General features: G+C 38.7%; 1 protein-coding gene across 1 annotated transcript; it reads right to left on the minus strand.

Moving 5' to 3' along the window:
* Window positions 1-4270: 4270 nt before the first annotated feature.
* Window positions 4271-21932, minus strand: LOC131858621 (uncharacterized). Its single transcript, XM_059211918.1, has 3 exons — window positions 21927-21932; window positions 17449-17839; window positions 4271-4386 (listed from the first exon to the last, which is right to left on the minus strand). Exons 1-3 carry the CDS (start codon window positions 21930-21932, stop codon window positions 4271-4273), a joined length of 513 nt encoding a protein of 170 aa, XP_059067901.1.
* Between the last annotated feature and the right edge of the window lie 399 nt (window positions 21933-22331).

A 22331-nucleotide genomic window follows, 5' to 3' on the forward strand; every position in this document is an offset into this window, starting at 1 on the left:
TATAGAAGGAACCCACTTTGATACCAATTATTGGAATCGCTTGCCAATGCACAAAAAGCTCAAACTATCAACGCCCAATACAAACACCAGATATAACCCGACCCATGGAGGCAGTTAAGCCATGTCACAAGTCCCCAAGGAAGTGCTGACCACCAAGTCAACATAGTCATCATCATTCAAGCTTGTAAACTTCAACACTTGGTCAATTAATTTACCTTCATCATGTTATTGATCTTCATTCTCCAATTCACGGATTAAGTGAGTTCATTGTTTCTCCTCTATTTCATGGATCAATCTTGCCATTTTCATGCTTGAGTTGTGGATTTTAGCACCTCATGGATGTGCTCAAGTCATGGATTGATAATCATCATTCACCCTCATCATCAAGATTTCTTCATTCAACCTACCTCAAGACAAGCTTAGCATCACTCATGAAGACTTAGGGATAGCACAACTCTTACTCATCATTATTGCCTTCAAAGATCTTCAAGTCATGGACTCCCATAGGTTGTGGATTCTAGCAACTCAAGGACAAACTTGCTCACTTACCCTCTTAGGTCATGGATTTAGCAAATCATGGATAAAATATTGCATTCCACCTCAAAGTCATGGATTTTGTGGACTCATGGACAAACTTGATCACATCTCTCCAACTCATTGATTTCGCCAAGTGAAGGATAATTTGAAAGATCCCCACCCAAATCTGATCCAATTTTTCCGTTTTGATTGGTTTGATATATGTCTTGGACTCTCGGAGATGGTGATGTTTCTGAGTTTGGTAATTCTGATCTGAGTTTTACTTAGTGTTGTTTTTTATGCTTATGATAACATATTGCAAATAATGAAAGGAAATGACTATGCAATGAATCAAAACATGTACAGCTAAATGATATGGCAAAATACCAGTTTATTGTTTGCTGCTAAGACTGAAATGAGAGATTACAGACCTGTTATCAGTCACAAATCAGATTGTTACAATTTAATCCATAGAGTTTAACACCATATAATCAACAAGCACCAAACCCAGATGTTAGCTAGCTGTTGTAGGCTGATGTAGACCACTTTGGAACTGGAAATGACCACTTTCAGGTCTGATATGAAGTCTGATCTGCAACAGTAAGACTGATATGAGCTGCTACAGGATTGATATGCAATTCCCAGCCATAATATTCGCTGCAATAAATTTGATATGCACTTTCCAGCCACTATATTAACAACTACAAGTATGATTATGATTCTAAACCCTAACACCCAGCTGTAGTAGGTTATATTCTCACTGAATAATGGTACGGCAAGCTGGATTTGCTACTGAATGATGAGGACATAGGCCCAAACGTCCCAGATCTACAACTAAATGGTGAATTCAACCTACTGTTACAAAAATGCCTGATTTACCTCCTGAAAATAACTCCAAACCTACATAAGAATCTCTCCAATGAAGCCCTAATAGAAACTTGTTGATGTGTCTTTTGTACACGACCAAACACAGAATAAAATACCTAAAGGTACCTTATCCTCTCTTGAACAAAGTTCCTGACTGCTAAAGATCTCGCCGAAGGATCAGTCAAAGTAACTCCAAGGTTCTGTTATGTAGGATGTCTACGTGTGGATAAGCTCTTTGTGGTATGATGTGATTTTGCTGGAATCACAAGGGGACTTACACTTGATGACTGAACGTTGCTTTGAATATTACTGGAACACAGGATTTCACTAGCCCAGATTTTGAAAAAAAGAAAAAAGGACGAGGGCGAGGAAAGGATCTAATTATGACACTAAGAATGTAAGAGCAATAAATGACCTTTGATGAAATTCTAACTAAGTCTTGTTTTGACATCTCAAGACCATCTCCACAAGGTTAGTGCGATCTTTGGAGGAAAGCTTTATGATGTTCAGATCATCACTACAGGCATAGACACCATCAGGCTGATGCATGTCAATGAAGAAGCGACAATTGAAGTTAAGCTCAAGTTGGATGATTCTAGTCGACTACACAAGGCAAGTCTGCAATCAACAAACTGCTAGTAGTATGGATATACAAATTCACCATCAATCAAACACATTTCTTCCACTCATCTAATAACATGAAATCAAATCTGAGAAGTATAGAGACCATGCAAATTGTTGAATCGACCCATAGATTTCACCATTTCTTCAATGAAGTTTACAAGTCTTTTACAACAACATCTTGGCAACAATCTTTGCCTTCTCTTCCTATTCTACTCTAACTGCTATTCTATTTGCTATTAATCATTAGCTATTCTAACCTCTATGAACTAACTATTAACCTTCTAGCTATTAGCCTTTACAAATGAGGAGCCAGGGCTTATATAGTGCTCTCAATACAATTCAATGGCTCAGATCAATATGAAATCAATGGCCAAGATTTAACAATGAAAACCCTAATTAGGGTTTGTTACAACAAACTCAATTCTAGCCAATGAAATAATTGCATTATTTAGACACGTCTTCTCTGAAATATTCAACCAATGGATAACCGGGGTAGGTACATCGAAGTTAGTGTCATCTTTGATGAGTCAGGTACATTGAATCTGAACACGCTGAGCTGGACCAATCCGATTGGAGGAGTGATGACTGGGATGCCACCTTGTCTGACACTTGTAACTTGGTAGATGTTCAATTTGATGATGCTGAGAAGATAATTTTTATTAACTCTTCTGAAACTATCTGCTTCCTCAACGGACCCTTGCTTTAACCTCTTTTGTCTTTGATGTGCAGGATGGATGGTGTACCTTTCCTTGAAATGCTGGACTGGAAGATGTCGTCCTTGATGATGATAGACCGGAGAAGGTCGTCCCTGATGATGCTGGACTGGAGAAGGTCGTCCTAGTTGATGCTAGACTGGAGAAGGTTGTCCCTGATGATGCTGGACTGGAGAAGGTCATCCTTGTTGATGTTGGACTGGAGAAGGTCGTCCTTGTCTTGACCTGGTCTTCTTTCAACTGCAAGACAAACCAAAAGATGATTAAGGACACATAATAAATTCATTTCAACATAGTATTTTACACCTTAAATCATCAACAAAAGATATTAAAATGAAGCTTGCTCAAGATTCTCCCCAGGGACAGGCCCTATAAGAATTTCGCCTTGGACCCTCTGGAAGGGTCAGGAGCGAAATTTGCATTCCTGGCCAATTTAGACCTCTTTTCAACATTACCTCACAACTAGCCCTTTGCCTGGCCCAAACAAGGTGAAAAATAGGAGTTTCAAAAGATTTCACCCTGGACTCTTTGGAAGGGTCAGGAGCAAATTTTGTATTCCAGGATGATTCTATCACTTGTTTACTCCAAAACTCCTCCCAAGGCAAACATATGATAGTTTTCCTTCCTCCAGCGCCCAGGGACCCACGCCTTGACCTCTATCATGAGCAAATTGAGTGAAATTGGGAATTTCGCTCTGGACCCTCTAGAAGGGTGTCATAACCCCTCTTTGGACATGGGATTAAATAAAGACCATAATTAAAACATTTATTAATTAACATTTAATAATATTGGAAAATCGTCTCATTTATGAGACTTCACGATTTTCCTTTAATATATGATTATTAATATTTATTATTTGTTATGATTATTATTTATTATTATTGTTTTATTTTAATGTAACGTTCATATTTCAATTATTAATATTATATTAACTATTAAAGAAGTAGATATATTGAATATATTACACTGACCGAGTCAACTTAGTTCACTAATTAATATACATTGTATTATATATATGAATCAATTCTATGTAATGCTTAATATATATGAATTGGTTAATATATAAATCAGTTCTATGTTATGATTAAATATGAATTGACTCTTTGTTAAAACGTGTTAACTTAGTCTTTTAAACGTGTTAATGCTTGACCGTTCTAAGTGGGGGGAGACGTGTTGGTTAGAGACATGCTGTTTGGAACAGGCATCATGTTAAGTATATGAGTTCGATATTTCCCTTCCATTAGATCATCGATCTCAGCATAAGATAGAAGCATATAACACTCGGTCCCACATCCTACGAATCAGATTTGTCCAGCACCAACAGCAGATCATGTCCTCTGTTCTGCAGATTCTCTATCATCTCCTAGTCAGCATTACACAATCAACAATCAGTCTGAATTCCTCCTTTGTGCCATGATCCGTCTATTTACCAGATAGGGCAGATTGAACTCATAGTTTGAATTGTATTGATACCATCCTAAGAAGCAAAACTAGTTCATTGGCAAATAATTTTGTAAACATAATCTGATCTCCAAACTCAACAAGACATTCTAATTCTTCTTATACAAACCATAAACTCGGTCTGTAATAATACTTTGGAATGTCACATCAGACCCCTTTCGTGATGGGTAATTGGAATCTATATCAGAATTCATAATAGACTTCTCTGGGAACAGTATTTACATCAGACTTTATTACATAAGGAAGGTTATATATTACTGTCGATTACAACATTTCACATTCATATAAGAAGCACCTTACTAATCTAATTAAAATTATTCTTAGATTATCCAAGCATTGTATAAGTATTATGCATTGTTCTCTCTTACTTAATATTGATGTAATTGTCCCGATATTCCAAGATATCCTTAAGGGGACATTACATGCAAACACCAATAAACAGTTAGTGATAAGTAATAACTATGGACTATCGTATCCATCCCTCTCCTTAGTGTCTTATGATTTGGCAAGATATTAATGATAAGCCAAATACAAAACATCGTTGTCCAAATGGAACCAGAACTATTATAAGTTATAATGAGCCACAAGACAATTGTAGCCTTCAAAGTATAATTATCGGGCCTCATACCTTCGCAATACCTATGCGTGTCTACCACATAGAGCAAGAATGACAAAGGTTTGTATTCCGATAGGAGGAAGGCATACGATCTACTAGAACATAATACCTTACTACAGATTAAGGGCAAACAACGATTCCTCAACTTGAATCGTTATAATTATGAAGTGTTAAAACACAGCTACAAATGTATGCTATTAGTCAAGGCTCAACTAATAATCATTAAGTATGGATAGAACCGATGGTTATAAGGAGATACGATTAGAACCGGTTTGTTATGAATGGACATGTCTCCAAATAATATCACTGATCGAAGATATAAATAAATGACAATTCTGTTCGTCAAAGGGAGGATAATTCATTGTTATGGATCAGAATAAATAGATGGTAATAGACCTCAATAAAGAGGTGAGTAGATAGTAAGACATCGTCAGAAGATAATGTATCACCAGGGAGTAATATAAGGGGTTACAATCTGCTTATAGTATTAGTAAGTCATACATAGCTGCCAACAAGGAGTAGTACATATCGGGATTCCATGTATAAAAGGGAACATTTAGACATAGTGGTTAGAGTTGCAGGCTTAGAGGTCAAGATCTGAGACAGCGACATATCGCCCACAGTAATATTCCATATTGACGTACCTATACCATACTGCATATACACAAGGTTGAATGGAAATCTGAAACATTAGCAGATATTTGGCATATCTTCTATTATCCGGTCTAAGCACAAGTGTCGGTTAAGGAAAGGAAGGAATTAGGAATACTATCTGATCTGACATAGAGGGGATGTTTACAATATAAAAATGTATATCTCAAATCAGAGAATCTATTAAGATAAGTACTGTTTCCAAACTAGCTTAAAAACTTTAAGTCGAATATTAAAATGGTATCATTCAATTTTGACAAAATTATATTTATTAATGTATTGCAACTCTCATATTAAGTTGGAATTATTGTCTCGGGACTAAATTGCAGCGAATCTCAAATGGGGACATTACAAAGGGTCAGGAGCGAAATTCCTGTTTTAGGCTTATTCCTCCATTTTCTTCACTTTCAATTTATCTTGCAAGGTTTAAATAATCTCCCTCCAGTCTTTTCATGTCTTAGGAATCAAAATTTTGTCTTGACACAAAGGGGAAATAGTGATTTTGAAGAATTTTGCTCTGGACCCTTTGGAAGGGTCAGGAGCGAAATTCACTTTTTGTTTGCCTATTCACACTAAATTTGACTTTCTTCACTTCACTTCATCTGGACTCCCTCATATTGAATCCACTTCTCAACTTGGCAACATTGGTTTAATCTTCACAAGGTCCAAAAAGGAGAATTCGCTCAAAAAACTAGCCAGGGACAGGACCTATCCAGAATTTCGCTCTGGACCCTTTGGAAGGGTCAGGAGCGAAATTCTGGATAGGTCCTGACCTTTGGAAGGGTCAGGAGCGAAATTCTCATTTTAGCTCAAAATTCACACTTTTGATGGTCAAACATCTTTCCAAGGCATTCCAAATAGCTTCTCTCACCCTAGTCTAGGCCTGACTTAGCACAAAATTTGGAGAAAAGGATGGTTTTAGTGTTTTTCGCTCTGGACCCTTTGGAAGGGTCAGGGGCGAATTTCTTGTTTTGAGCTCATTTCTTCATATTTGATGACTCTTGGCAATTCAAGGACATGCCTAAGGACACCTCTAATCTTGATCCACACTAAACTTAGCATAAATTTGAGGGAAAATATAGGTTTTGCACAATTTCGCCCTGGACCCTTTGGAAGGGTCAGGAGCGAATTTCACCTTTTGCTTGTTTATCCTCACTCAATTCCATTCTTTTCACTTTGTTTATGTAATATCCCTTGGCTAATCTGACCCTGTTTTTGCTTATTTGAACACCAAGGAATATTGTCAAACATTTGGCATACAATGTTTGAAGCCGCTGTAATGAATTCTTATTTGTCTGCTTTGGGTTTGTAGGCTGCAAATGAAGTTATGGAAAGCTTCTAACAATGCAAAGTTGTCATAGAAATGATATGCTAGCTGTTTTACAGCTTACACACACATGAAATGACTGAAATTAACTAGTACAGCTAGTAGACATTAAGACAAACACTTGTCATGCATCCCAAAGTACACCTACAGCCATTAGGCATTTAAGCAAACAATTGGTATGAAAGCTAAATGGCTGATCAACGTTGAATGTTACCATGAATGTGGAATATGCAAATTATATTTCCATTAAACATATGCAACCTCCAAATATTTCATGATATAATCATAATAGAAAATGATGCAATGAAGTAATGATTTTCTAATACAATGACCATAGATAGAAAACCTGGTATTTCAATGGCTGCCTTGATATATTGGTTTGATTCTCCTCATATGCAAATCCCTTGTCAAATATATATAGCTGTTCAACCTTTCTAAATCCCCTTCTATAGAACTCCAACTACTGTAGCGCACTGTTCACGGCACTGTTCATGCGCACTGTTCACGGCACTGTAGCGCACTATTCACGGCACTGTTCATGCGCACTGTTCACGGCACTGTAACGCACTGTTCACGGCACTGTAGACGCGGGTACTGTAGCAGCTCACAAAATAAATAATGACAATGCATTGGCAATGTTTCCTCCAATATGGTCTTTCAACTTCCAGATGAAATTCATTAACCAACTCAACATTCCATGGATTCTTCTTCAATTTGTGCATAAATAGTGACCCTGAATGAAGTCACTCCCAATGGCAAATATCAGTGATTATTTCAGCACCTCAGATGCCCTAAACTTCGAAAAATTTACGCTCTCCAAAGGGCAAAGGTTGAAACCTTGGTTTCTTCCTCTCTCAAACTTCTCCCATTTCAAAAATTACAATTCATCAATTGGATGCCGAGAATGAACTCCTGCCTTTCCTTTTATTCTTTCCTTAAGAGAGCTCAAACACCTTCCTGGCTAATGTGGGATAAAAGATTTATTCCCACATTAAATTATTCACTTAACGCACTTTATTATATTAAAGTGACTTTAGTATTATAAAGTTACTTTAGAACTTTATAATAATATAAAAATATTAAATAAATCACTTAAGTCACTTAAACTTTAATATCTCTTGATGTACTTGTCTGATTGCTAAGCCGTCTGAGCCAGGAGTCGACTCTCCCTGTTCTCCATGTGATTGGATGCCTGTCTAAAAATAGAAACCCTGAATAGTGACTTACTATAAATAGTAAGTATGTGGAACTGAGTCTAGAAATAGCTGCAAAGGCCCAATCAAGGTTGACACTGCCAATAAGCTCTACTCAGGTGTCTTTCTATTAATAGGAACCCTGACTCTCCCAAAATAGTAACTTACTATAAATAGTAAGTGTGCCAATCTGAGTCAAAAAAACCTGTGCAAAGGCCAAAACCTGAATCCAGCTGAAGAGTAATGTCTCTAATCACCAAGTAATTGCCACACGAGGCCCTCTATCAATAATTATTAGCCTACGAGGGTCAAATGATAGGCTAATTCTTACAAACTCTGATGCTCGCAAAATGGGGACATTACAATTTACTTGGACTCTCATCCTTGGATCCCTCTCCCATGCTTGCAACATTTTATTTGACCTCAAAATGACTAGAAAAGAGGATTTCGCTAGAAATCATGGCCAGGGACAGGACCTATAATGAATTTCGCCCTGGACCCTTTGGAAGGGTCAGGAGCGAAATTCTTCCTCTAGCCCAAAATCATCAATTTTGGAGACAAAAATCCATTCAAGGGCAATCTCAAGGGCTTATATCATCTTTGTCTAGGCCTGGCTTGGCACAAATGTGAAAGGAATAGGTGGATTTTAGAATTTCGCTCTGGACCCTTTGGAAGGGTTAGGAGCGAAATTCTTGATTTGGCTCAATTCCTTCAATTTCAATGATTCCTAGCAACTTGAAGTTACTCCTAAGGACCTCTCCCATCTTAATTCACCTTAGTCTGCAATTGCCTTGGCATAAAATTGAGGAAAAAAGGTGGTCTAGTGAAATTTCGCCCTGGACCCTTTGGAAGGGTCAAGAGCGAATTTCCATTTCTAGGCTTGATTCTTCATCCTTTCAACTCTAATCCTCTCTAGAAGGTAACTAAACATCATTCTTCACCCAAGGGACAAGGTTTCAAGCCTAAGCAAGGTCAAAAAACTAGGTTTGCAAGGAATTTCGCTCTGGACCCTTTGGAAGGGTCAGGAGCGAAATTTCCTTTCTTGGCTAAAACCTTCCCTCTTCAACGTTTTCAAACATTCCCAAAGGCAACAACATGTCCATTCTTCCTTTCAAGATGTCTTGCAAATCAAAATTTGGTCAAACTAGGGAGCAAATGAGCCTTAGGAGGATTTTCGCTCTGGACCCTTTGGAAGGGTCAGGAGCGAAAATCTTGATTTAGGCTTTGATTGCTCATTTTTTAAACTTCAATCTTCTCTAGAGGCAAACATAGATCATTCTCCACCTAACGAACAAAGTTTCAAGTCCATTCAAGGTAGCAAATGAGGTTTATAGTGAATTTCGCTCTGGACCCTTTGGAAGGGTCAGGAGCGAAATTCATCTCTTAGGCAAAATCTTGATCATCCAAAGCATCCAACTCCCTCTCAAGGCAAGAACATACCCATTCATCCTCCATCATGTCAACACCTAGCCAAAACAAGGAAGAAAATAAGAGCTACAAAGATTTTCGCTCTGGACCCTTTGGAAGGGTCAGGAGCGAAAATCATGTTTTGGGTTTGATCCTTGACTTTTCCAACTCTCATCCTCTTTGGGAGGCAAACATAGATCCTTCCTCATGCATCTCCACCAAGATCCTAACTTTGGCTAAGGGAGAAATGAGTGCTTTCAAGAATTTCACTCTGGACCCTTTGGAAGGGTCAGGAGCGAAATTCATGTTTTAGGCTAGAATTCCTCATCTTTCAATCTTTACAAGGCTAGAACATTCAAACACCTCCAAGCATGCCTTACAAACTATGAACTTGGTCTTGACAAGTGATAAATTGAGGTGTATAAGGATTTTCGCTCTGGACCCTTTGGAAGGGTCAGGAGCGAAAATCTTGATTTTCGCCAAGATCCTTCACATTTTTACATCCCATCACCTCAAAACTAGAACATTGGTCTAAACAAGGGAGAAAATGAGGTGCTTTCAAGAATTTCGCTCTGGACCCTTTGGAAGGGTCGGGAGCGAAATTCCTACTTTAGGCTAATTTCCATCATTTTGTCACCTCAAATCTCCTCTCAAAGACAAATGTGCATCAAAACCTTCCCATCACGCCCCAAAAATCAACAAACTTGGTCATATCAAAGGGTAAAGTGGAGAAAAATGAATTTCGCTCTAGACCCTTTGGAAGGGTCAGGAGCGAAAATCATCCTTGGGCTCAAATCCTGACTTCATTTTCACATTTCCTCATTCAAACAAGCGTTTTTACCTTCATTCAAGCCTGGGAATGCGTTAGTTCTAGGTTTCGATCAAAGTAGAATGTCTTATGGAGAATTTCGCTCTGGACCCTTTGGAAGGGTCAGGAGCAAAATTCGCTTTGGACCCTTTGGAAGGGTCAGGAGCGAAATTCAACATTTTGGTCTCTCCGTCAAGATCATTTTATGGAATATAACATTTAAGTATATACTTTAAGTTATATTCCATATATATTGTCAGGATGTTTGAGAGTGGTTTCGAACCTCCAGGAGTTATATTGCAAAATCTAGTTTTTGGAGGATTCTTCAATTTTTTAGACTTACTCAAATTTCAGGATCAGGACATTCCAAACAGCCAAATTTCAGGGCATTTGAAGATCAGGATGACATTCTAGACTTCATCACTCACCAACTTGACCTAGCTCGGACCTTCAAGAATGATACTTACTCACCAAGCAAGAAACAATTAGCAACAAGAGCAAAACCAAGCCCTAAGGAAGACTTTCAAAGAAACCCTAACCTGGAGCATCTACTAACTCAACCTAGCTCAAGCAGAGCCTGCTATCCAGCGATCCCCCTGACAACACTCATCATGCAAAGGTTAATAGACAAAACCCTAAAAGACCTAGAAAACAAACCAAGAAAGCAAAAAGTAGGGGTCCCCATTTGCAATGGGGCGATGTGTGAATACATCACAACAGAACCCTGTGTTGATTCCCCTCAAATATGAACTAGGTTTTCATCCAAATCACTATTCCCCTTAGGAGATTCCGTTCCCAAGAGGCTGATCTGTTGCAGAAACCCTTCCTCAGAGGTCACATACAATTTCTTGTTGTAAAAATGAAAGACTGAATTGAAGCCCAATAAGGAATTTTGAGTGAATCCCTTCATTCTATGAACTGGGGTATCGCCCAAATCCAGTTGTCTTCAAGGAGTTTTTGTTCCTCAAAGCTGCTATGCTGCTGGAATGAGTTGCAAGGAACAATTCCCAAATAGTTGATTGTAAATATGATTGAAAGATAATCAAATGGCTGCCTCCAATGTTCTTTTATTGTCTCAAAACCCTAATTTGATTTTAGGGTTGCCTTTTCATTATTATCATTCTTTAATAAAGTCTTTATTTGATAATTTAATCAAATTATTTCCTCCTCTAGGCTAACTGTACCTTTTCTCCTAGTCTTCATTTTATTATTTTAAGTTGTTTAAAAACAACTTAAGTCATGTCCCCTTGCCATCATGGCCCAAGGTGGTCCCCTTCATTATAATATTATGATACTTTATTAAATTATTATAAAGAGACATTATAATCACTTTATTTTATTTTCGTTTAATATTAAAGTCAATACTTTAATATTTAATTTTTATTCAAATCCTATCACCTGGCCACCCCAAACTGAAAACTAATGATGCACGTACCACACTGGTGATGTCTAAATGTAGCAAGGGAACTGGCAGTGTCCTAAAAAATAGGGATCCTATTGACGTGCGTTTTGTGACCACACACAACACAGAATAAAGATTTCCAACGGTCACTTTACTCTCTCTTAATCAAAGTTCAATTGTATACTAAGATTGCAATAAGTTCAAACAATTGACTCCAAGGTTCTGGTTATGCAATGGATGTGACTTAGTTGGCTTGATATGATATCCTTGTAATCCAAGGGGACTTACGTTTGGGTCATTCTTTCACTTCTTTGTTGTGGCTAGAATTTCATCATCGGATATGGTGATTCTGTGATGCTTCTGCTTCGAATGAACCGAACGGGAATGAACTGAAATTCAAAGGGGAAAGGGTTAGAAGGATCTAAATCTACTCCTAAGGGCATTGATATCAATAGATAGTGCTTTAGTGGACGAATTCCAAATAAACCAAGTTCTGCTTCCTTAAGATTAACTACAACTCCACAAGAACTAGTGCAATCTTCCAAGGATGTTGAAGGATTTTCACATCAAGAAAGTGCATTTGAATACCCAAAACGGCGCAATCCAAATGACTATCCACAATCGAACTCAGCACAAATTTGGTGGCTCAGGCGTTTACACTGCAATTTATAATCAACAAGATGCAAGAAGTATGAACCATGGAAATTCATCAAACACCATTACATTCTCCATTGAAATCAAAGCACTACTCTAGTTCTACTCTAAGTGAGGAAGGTGAAATCATGCGAGTTTTGAAAAATAACTTAAGTGGACACCATCAAAGAACAACGTTTCACTGTTATTATCTCAAAAACTTATCGCAACAATTTCATACAAATCTCCCTGCTTTACAAATAAAGGGGTCACCCCCTTATATAGGCCTCCAACCTTAAATACATGCAAACCCTAATTAGGGTTTATCCCAAAAGATTCCACACACATGATGCAACAAGGTGGGAATAAACATTTATAACACATCATGCCCATTATCCATTAATTAAATTCTGCCAAAAATGGCGTCCATTGTGCATTAAATGCACCACTTCTTTCAAATTCGCCCAATGTGTAATAAATGCTCCATCATCCACTAAATATGACGGTTACATGCAAAAGATGCTCCACCACCTCGCCATTCATTGACTCGGCCGCCACTTGGTCAAACGCTTGCTAAAAATAAATGTGCCATCATGCCGCCATGTATTCAATAGATTCTCGACATGCAAGTGGACCCCACCGTCATTGGAACTTCTATAATTTTCCGGGTTGTGCTTCATTAATACAAAATATTCTCTTTTCATGTCGCCAACTCATCCTTTACGAGAATATTTCCATTTCGGGCCCACAATAGACATTTTGGAAGATTTTACTGTCTTGGAAGAATTTTAACAAATTTATCTACTCTTGCAGGAATCTTGCACATCTGAAATTCTTGGAGAGAAAATTCTTGAAGAGAGAATTTTGTCCTTAGGAAAAATTTTGTGCACACTTTGTCCTAAAGGAAGAATTTCTTGACCACTGACCATTTTCCATGCTTAAGGAATTTTGTCTTTTTTGAGCTCTGGAGAGAGAAAATCTTCTTACTTAGCCAATTTTCCTTGTGCCTTGAAATTCTTCACCTCGGGCACATTTCTTCCCTAAGGAAAGAATTTCTTCAATCCTTAGCCAAATTTCACATTTTCTAAGAATTCTATCCTGAAGGAAGGAAATTCCAACACTTAGTCAATTTTTAACTTTTCTGGAATTTTGTCCTGAAGGAAGGAATTTCCAACACTTAGACAATTTTTTCACTTTCTTGGAATTTTGTCCTAAAGGAAGGAATTTCCAACACTTTGTCAATTTTTTTCACTTTCCTGGAATTCTGTCCTGAAGGAAGGAATTTCCAACACTCGGTCAATTTTTCACTTTCTTAGAATTTCTTCATCTTGGGTGTAATTTTCTCCTTGGGTAGAAATTTTTGATCAATTCATCACCTTTCCTATTTTTTAGGATTTTTTTCAAATTTGAGTTCTGGGGTCCAAGAGAGAGAAAATTCTCTCCCTTGGCCAATTTTGTCATCACCTCGAAATTTGGATGAATTTTCATGCCTCAGAGGATTTTTTTGAATTTTTCCCCGAGGGGATTTTCCTTTCTCATTCTTATTCCTTGACTTCGAAATTCCATGCCTTGGAATTCAACCTTCAATCTTGGGCGTTGGAATAAACCTATGGAGGAATTTTCTTTGGAAGGAAAATTCCTTGACTTCAAATTTCCATGCCTTGGAATTCAATCTTCAATCTTGGGAGCTGGAATAACCCTGTGGGGGAATTTTCTTTGGAAGGAAAATTCCTTGACTTCAAATTTCCATGCCTCCTCTTTTCCAATTTCTTCCTTAGGCGTGGAATTGACCTTAGAAGGAAAATTCCTCCCCTATCCTCATCCAACGCTCTATTCCAACTTTGGGTGCTAAAAGTAAAAACACATGGTGAAGGAATTTTGGTCATCCATAACCCCAATCTAGTGCTCATTTCTCCTCTTGAGCACCAATTTGACCTTGTGCTGGAAAGTTGGCACCCACTTGCATTTGGATGCATTTCTCTGGTGAGGGATTCTTGCTTGGTTTTTTATCCAGACTTAGCCATTTCTGCACTTTCTAGATCGAGATGCCATCTTTGGAACTGAAGTGATTTTGTGCCTTAGGAGGATTTTCAATGTCTTTCCATTTTTATAATGATTTCTACACAATCATTTCTTGATCAATTAGCTTGCTTTTTCAAACTTTTCGGATTTAGAAATGTTCAAGAATGCTCCGTCTTTAGTGCTAGGACCCCTGCCTATGAAGAACTTGCAAAAAGCGGACTTACTAAAAATAGTAAGTATTTCAAAATGTCAAAATTAGGGCAAAACAAGACATGATAGCGCTTACTAAAAATAGAAACTTACTAAAAATAGAAAATTGCTAAAAATAGTAAGTTTGATTTTTGGCAAAATTAGACCAATCTAGGAGGCAGTGAAATCCCTAAAAAATAGGAACTTTCTAAAGATAGGAAGTTCCTCAAAATTCGCTCAAATTTCATTGGTAGGTTTCTTAAAGGGCCCTGATTCCAATGCAACGCTCAGTTTTACAAAACCCTAAAGGAAAGGCTTCAAATCCAAGTCTGAAGGGCAAAACCCTAAAATGAACAAACCACGGTCCAGACTTGGCCAAATTTACTCAAATGAGTTGCGGATTGATCAAATTGACCCCAAAACACTTGCAAACTGAGGAGACTTACGAGACAGCTGGAAAAAGACCCAAAGAACCAAAACCAAAAGACCAAGAGGACCTAAAAAGTAGGGGGTCCCCATTTGCAATGGGGCAATGTGTGAAAACGTCACAACAGATCCCTCCTAAAAAATAGGAACTGTCCCTAAACATCCAAAATGGCTTTTAAAGCCCCTATGTAGCTCCACAAACCTCAGTATGAGGTGTTCCACTGGCCTACGGGAACCTGATGATAGGCCAATCCTTGCTCAACTGCCTATCACCTAGGAAGGGGACATTACAAAAAGCAGTCAACGCTTCAACAATAAGAATTACGACATGTGAAAATAGGGCATGCTCACAATTTTCGAGTACTAGTGCCTAGATTAGATAGTTTTAGGTAATACTGCTCATTCCATAGCGACAGGCAAAAGACCAAGACAAGTTTGATGAGCGAAATGGAGTTGTCATACTCATCAAGTTATTAGTCACCAACAAAATGCTTCCAGAAGTGCCATCTAGCAAGACTGTTGCACAGAGCTGCACATTTGAAGGATTTGCACAAGACGTCAAACAAGGGCAGAGCATTCTTCTTGAAGAATATGTTCTTTCCGATTATGATGGACGACAAGGTGTCTTTGTTGGAACATCTCATGAAGATCAAAGACATTTGCAATCAACTAGAGGCTATTGGTAGCAAGATGGAAGAAGAGGATATGGTGGACATTACGCTGAAAAGTTTGCCGCAATCCTATGAGCATTTCATCAAAACTCTCAACATTACCTCCACTAATGTTGACTAGAAGTTTGATGACTTGTGCAACAAGCTCTTGTAGCAGGACAGGAAGAAACTACAGTTTGGGAGTAGTAGTTTGACAATCACTGTTGCATAGAGCTGGTCACTTTAAGGATTTGCACGAGACGTCAAACAAGGGTAGAGCATTCTTCTTGAAGAATATGTTCTTTCCAATTATGATGGACAACAAGATATCTTTGCTGGATCATCTCATGAAGATCAAAGACAATTGCAATCAACTGGAGGCCATTTGTAGCAAGATGGAAGAAGAGGATATGGTGGTCATTACGCTGAAAAGCTTACCGCGATCCTATGAGCATTTCATCAAAACTCTCAACATTATCTCCACTAATGTTGACTAGAAGTTTGATGACCTGTGCAACAAGCTCTTATACCAAGACACGTGGAAACTGCAATTTGAGAGTAGTAGTTTGACAATCACTGTAAAACAAGCGTTTACTGCCAAACACAAAGGCAAAAGCAAAAGAAAGTCCTTTCAACATAAAGGACAAGGCAAATATGAGGAGAGTTCCAAAAAGGCTATCACATGTCATTATTGTGGTAAGCTTGGTCATATGAAAAAACACTATAGGAAACAATTGGCTGATGAAAAATCCAACCAAGTAGGGTCTTAATAGAAGGCCCATGTTGTAGAGCAATTGAGCTCCTAGTAGTCTGCCTTTTATGTGTTTATGGCCAAAACGTTGATGTTATAGCAGCAGGAGTTCTCTTTCCCCTGACTGCTTTATTAATTATTATTAATACTTTATTCATTTACTAGTTATCGCTGTCTTATTTCAGCAATCTCTCTATTTAATAAAACTGTTCGTTAATAGTTCAACGTATGGTTATATTAGTTAGTAACCACCTTTCTTAACGGATGGTCATCTATGTTGGTGTAAATAATTATTCATCATGGATATTATTACACTTACTTAAGTTTACTTAGGATAATGCATTTCATAGTAGTTTGGATATGAGACACTTGGGTGTTTGTGCCACATTGGGATAGTGTGTGTAGGAGAAATTCCACCTCTTTTGGTGTTGATCTTGTTATTACACTATCATATCCACTTATTGTGGAGTGATAATTCCACCTTCGGTGGGTGATCCACCTCATGTGGAATATTATATTATTTCTCCTACCTACCCACACCTATTTCCTACCTACCCTTGTTTCTTATTGAGCCACATGTCATGTTTGTGTGCTCATACATATCCCTAGCCTTGCCTATATAAGCAGGCTCATCTACATTGTATGTAATAAGATAATCCAGTTGATTGTTGATCATTTTCTATTAATGAGAATACAGTTTATTCTTGTCCCATATTATGTCTCTATCTTGTACATTTCAATGACTTCTTGATCTTGGCAAAATCCAACATGGTATCAGAGCTATTCGAGTCTCATTGATTCGTCTTGAAGAGGCATTATTGTGACGTCAAGAGGCAGATCTGAGGAGCATCGTCATTTGGAGGCGTCCTAGACCAGATCCGACCTCGCCATTGCGTCCGGAAGGCCATTTCCATGAATTTTGGTTATAAAGTTGGCCTATTTTGGTGAGGAAAAAATTTTTCCCCAATTTTGCTTATCGTACGGATTTTTCGAATATTCCTATTAATTTTTTCAAAAAAAAAAATTTTTGGTTTTTTCAGAAAATTTGTTTTGAAAAATCGAAAATCGAAAAAAAAAATTGGAAAAATTCGAAAAAGATCAAAAAAATTTGAAAAGCAAAAAATCGAAAAAGAAAAAAAAAGGGAAAAAAATTTGTTTGGGGGGTCCGCAGACCCCCCCCCGTGCTCCGTACCCCCCTGCCTGCGCAGGTCTGCAGATTCCGACACTGCGCAGACTGTACCATTTTTTGCAGATTTCAGCGTCCGTACACGCCGCGTGTACCCCTTCTCGCTGACCACGCCGCGCCCAGCTCCCTGCAGGTCCTCCGCTCGGGCACCGGACTCCGGCGCCTCCCCAGCTCCTCCGGCTCCTCCCCCAGTCTCCGTCCCCGGGCTCACCCTCCGCTCCGCCGAAGACAACGCTCCGGCGTCCTCACTCCACCCAGCACCTGCGCTGCTCCTGGTGCCGCCCGTCCTCGTCCGCCGCTCGCTCCGCCCGGCACCCACCACCTGCGACGAACCTCCTCCGCTCGCCGCTCCTCGGCGCCCTCCGCCTCCCGCCACGCAGACAGACACATCAGCAACCTGCACAATCAGCTCAGCCACGTGGCAGCACACGAGGACCTATTCCGTACGCCGTACAGTGACACATCATCGCACAGTCAACTCTGCCACGTCATCATTCCGTACAGTACGGAATATCCAGTCAGCCTGCCACGTAATCTGTCCGTACGGTACGGACGCCCAGTCAGCCAGGCAGTGAAGTTTTGGCGACGGCCATACGGCCGTCAAATTTAACACAGTGTTTTGCTGACGTCAGCGCCACATCAGCAGGGTTTGAAAATTTTTTGACCCCCTCTCATTTGCATTTTTGATTTTGCAGTTCAACTTCAAATGGCCATAACTTGCTCATTTTTGCTCCTTTTTGGGTGCAATTTTTTTTGAAATGGGCTAGAATTTCGAACTCTCCGCAGTGGTGAAAGAATTTTTTGATTTTGATGCACGGATTTTTCAGAAAATACAGTTTTTGGTGACTGTCCCTGAGTAATCCCAGTTTTTGCAACTTCAAAGGCTTCGTTTGGGGTCATCTGACCTCCTTTTTAGGTGCCGTTTTTTTTGAAAGTGCGTATTTTTTCATCTACTTTCACATGATGCTATCAGATTGATGTCATTGTAAGTAGAAATTGTACTTTCAGACTTAGGCCATTTTTGGCTCTCTTGGTACTAGTATATTTGCTTGAATCTCAGTTAGATTCATTGCACTATTGATTGAAGTCTCTTGTATCTCATTTGGGAAGTTGTAAAATTTGCATCATAAGCCCACTTTGCCTTGTTTTGCAAGTGGCTCATTGTAATCGCACTAAGTATAAAGTGCCAAAATCATCACTTTTGGGGGGGTACTTTGATTGATTGAATTTTGGGGGTGTCTCTTGTGCTTTTGTGCTCTTGTGTTCCTTCCTTTTTGCTGCTATGGGTTCTTCTAAGTTTCCTCTCTTAACTCCACATAATTATGCTACTTGGAAAATTGATGCATGGAGTAAACTTATGGAAAAAGGACTCACTCATTACATTGATGGAACTATTGTTGCTCCAGCTGATCCTAAGGCTGATCCAGTTGGTCACTTAGATTGGCTCACTAAAAATATCATGGCAATTGGTACCTTAAGAAAGTATGTATCAAAGGATCTCATTTTTCATATTGAGAAATGCACTCTAATCAAGGATGCTTGGCAAAAGTTTCAAGACTTGTATGGTCAAGTTGATGAGATTAGGGGATATCAAATTGATAGTGATCTCACCATGTTAGATCCCAAGAACTTTGATACTATACAAGATTATGTCACTAAGGCAAATGAGTTGAGGGCACAACTCAAAGATTGTGGCATTGATAAAAAGGATACTCAATTGATATTCAACTTGATAGGGAAGCTTCCACAAGAATATGCAGCATTTGTTTCTAGTTTCCAAACTCATAGAATGACAATGGGTTCAAGCTACAAAATGCCTACATTTGATGCTTTCAATGAAATGTTGATGATGGAACAAACTAAGTTGATAAGCATGGGCATTCTTAAGGCTTCTTCTAAGTCTCAAGCATTAGTGGCAAATCAAGGAAATAAAGGAAATCAAGGAAAGGACAACTCAAACAAGAAGAAATGGCAATCAAAGCCTAAGGATAAAGCATCATCTTCTCCACAACAAGGAGATTCATCTTCTTCCAAGAAAGATAATTCACCAAAGAGAGAGAGACCTACTTGTGCTTATTGTAAAAAGATTGGTCATGAGGAACATCGTTGCCATACTAAGAAGATTGATGAGCTCACACATATCATCAAAAAGCATAACATTGATTTGCCTAAAGTCTACAAGAAGGATGATTCATCAACTTCCACTTCCTCACATTCAAAAGGAAAAGGGCAAGCATTCATGGCTTCTACAAGTGGAAAGACTCACTCTTTTGGAACAAGAAAAGGAAAAGCTCTATGTGCTACAACAAATCATACTTCAGAGAGATGGCTTCTAGATTCAGGGGCTTCTCATCATATGGCATCTTCACAGTCTATGTTCTCTACATTTGAGCCTTGCACCATGCCACAGATTTTGATGGGCAATCATACATACATGGATGTGATTGGGAAAGGATCTATTGACATTGGGGATAACTCCTTCAATGATGTGTTGTGTGTACCCCACTTGACAAACAATCTCCTTTCTATCTATCAAATCACACATGGTGCAACTAAGAGAGTTGTGGAGTTCACACCTGACTCAGTTTTTATTAGAGACATGGAGACTAGAGCTATCATTGCAACTGGGGTGGTTGATCATGCATCTCGGTTATACTCCTTTTCAGATTTTGTTGATGATGATGATTTCACATTTGATGATTCTACACATTATGATCACACTTATTGTGATGATTCAGAGGAGAACTTTGGACACTTGAATTTGGGGATTCTCACATGTAACCCCGTTCTTGAGTCTTGTACTTCATCTTCTCATATTGATATCACATCACCTATTGCACCTGATGATGCAGATAGTGCGACAGTTTTGCCTTCATGTGATTCAGTGCAGCAGGATATACATTGTCTTCCAGCTTCAGATTCATGGGATGATTACATGACAGACATTGCAGGTTTGTTTGTGGAATCCTACATTACAGATTTGGGAGACATCATTGATGACATTCATCTTCTCTTTGATGAAGATGATCCTTCTTCGATTGTTGCGAGGGCACACTCTGACCCTCTTGTTCATTCTCTACATGATCATTCCTTCGAGGTTGACATGATTGTGGATACTTATGTACAGCAGTTGGAGGAGGTCTCTTTACTCTTTGAGGAGACACATGAGTCTTTGGATATTGTTCTACATCCATCTTCACTAGATGTTGGAGTTCCTTTTTCAGCAGTATGGCACAGTTTACCATCTTTGGAAGGGGTATCTTTCAGCATCGACATGGGGACACTTGAGAAGTTTTCAGAGATTCCTTTCATCATGAGTTTTCTTCATACATCTTCCCTTCATGATTGGGGAGACTTCATGGATACACCTTTGGTTTTGTTTCTTCCTAAGGGGAGGAATGTTGTTCGACGTTCGTGGAGCAGTTTCTTCATACATCGAGCTTCTATCATTGGTGCAGATTCTTCATTGAGGGATGATCACAGTTTGACTTCTCTTCTTCTCTCATATGGGGGGGACCTTTTCCTCACATGGGGTTTTGTTCCTCACATACTTCTTTGAGAGTTCTCATGTATAGCTTTCATCTCTTCTTTTGGGGGAGGGTTTTTTCCCATTGGGTTTTTCTCTCTTTCCCCACTTTGTGAGAGATTTCATTGCATTGGTTTGCATGCATTTGCATTTGTTCATGGGTACCTAACATGGCCTCGTAGCCGGGACCCATCTTGCATTGCTTAGTTGCATTGTAGACTTAAGTGCATTCCCCTAAGTTGCACTTAAGGGGGGGTGTTGGTGTAAATAATTATTCATCATGGATATTATTACACTTACTTAAGTTTACTTAGGATAATGCATTTCATAGTAGTTTGGATATGAGACACTTGGGTGTTTGTGCCACATTGGGATAGTGTGTGTAGGAGAAATTCCACCTCTTTTGGTGTTGATCTTGTTATTACACTATCATATCCACTTATTGTGGAGTGATAATTCCACCTTCGGTGGGTGATCCACCTCATGTGGAATATTATATTATTTCTCCTACCTACCCACACCTATTTCCTACCTACCCTTGTTTCTTATTGAGCCACATGTCATGTTTGTGTGCTCATACATATCCCTAGCCTTGCCTATATAAGCAGGCTCATCTACATTGTATGTAATAAGATAATCCAGTTGATTGTTGATCATTTTCTATTAATGAGAATACAGTTTATTCTTGTCCCATATTATGTCTCTATCTTGTACATTTCAATGACTTCTTGATCTTGGCAAAATCCAACAATCTATCGAGGTTGTTGGATAATCGCACCCCTTTGTTTGGTCATGTTACCCGATTAGAGTCGTGTCTTTTCATTTGCCTTTGTCGAGTATTTAGTTCCCTTGATCGAAAGCATTAAGCACATAGTCGATGAATGGCATGCTGTGGTTATACGTGTGAAACCAGTTAGATATATCTACTATGTGGTCCGTGTAATATATTGTTGCGCACATTCATATTATCTTTGTGAATTACATGTTGTATATATATTCAACCTGCAAACTTAAACAATCAAATCAAACACTTTTGGAGAAATCTAGCAATTAACATAATCGATATCTTGCTTCAGATATTTCAGTTGTAATTCTGTATTAGAACAACAATATCAGAGATATTGTTCTATACTCCTGTAATTGTAAATTCTGATCCAAATTTAACATGGTATCCAAGCAGATCTAAGCAAAGAACGTGATCAGAATTATTTAAACAGCGAAATATTCTTCTCTTCTTCTTAGGGCATCTATCTTAGCATCGAAAATGGTGAACGGACTCAAGGTTGAAGATAGACTTGATGGTGCCTCTAACTTCACCTCTTGGAAGTTTAGAGTCCTAATTACATTAGAAGAAAACGATATT

This window comes from Cryptomeria japonica, chromosome 9 (assembly GCF_030272615.1).
Source record: "Cryptomeria japonica chromosome 9, Sugi_1.0, whole genome shotgun sequence".
NCBI classification, from domain to species: domain Eukaryota; kingdom Viridiplantae; phylum Streptophyta; class Pinopsida; order Cupressales; family Cupressaceae; genus Cryptomeria; species Cryptomeria japonica.

What these genes read in the sequence shown, in the direction of transcription:
- LOC131858621 (XM_059211918.1), bottom strand. An exon ending in AGACCTGCGCAGGCAGGGGG is followed by an intron (nt 4,387 to 17,448) that starts GTACGGAGCACG and finishes TACTGTTCCCAG; the next exon opens with AGAAGTCTATTATGAATTCT.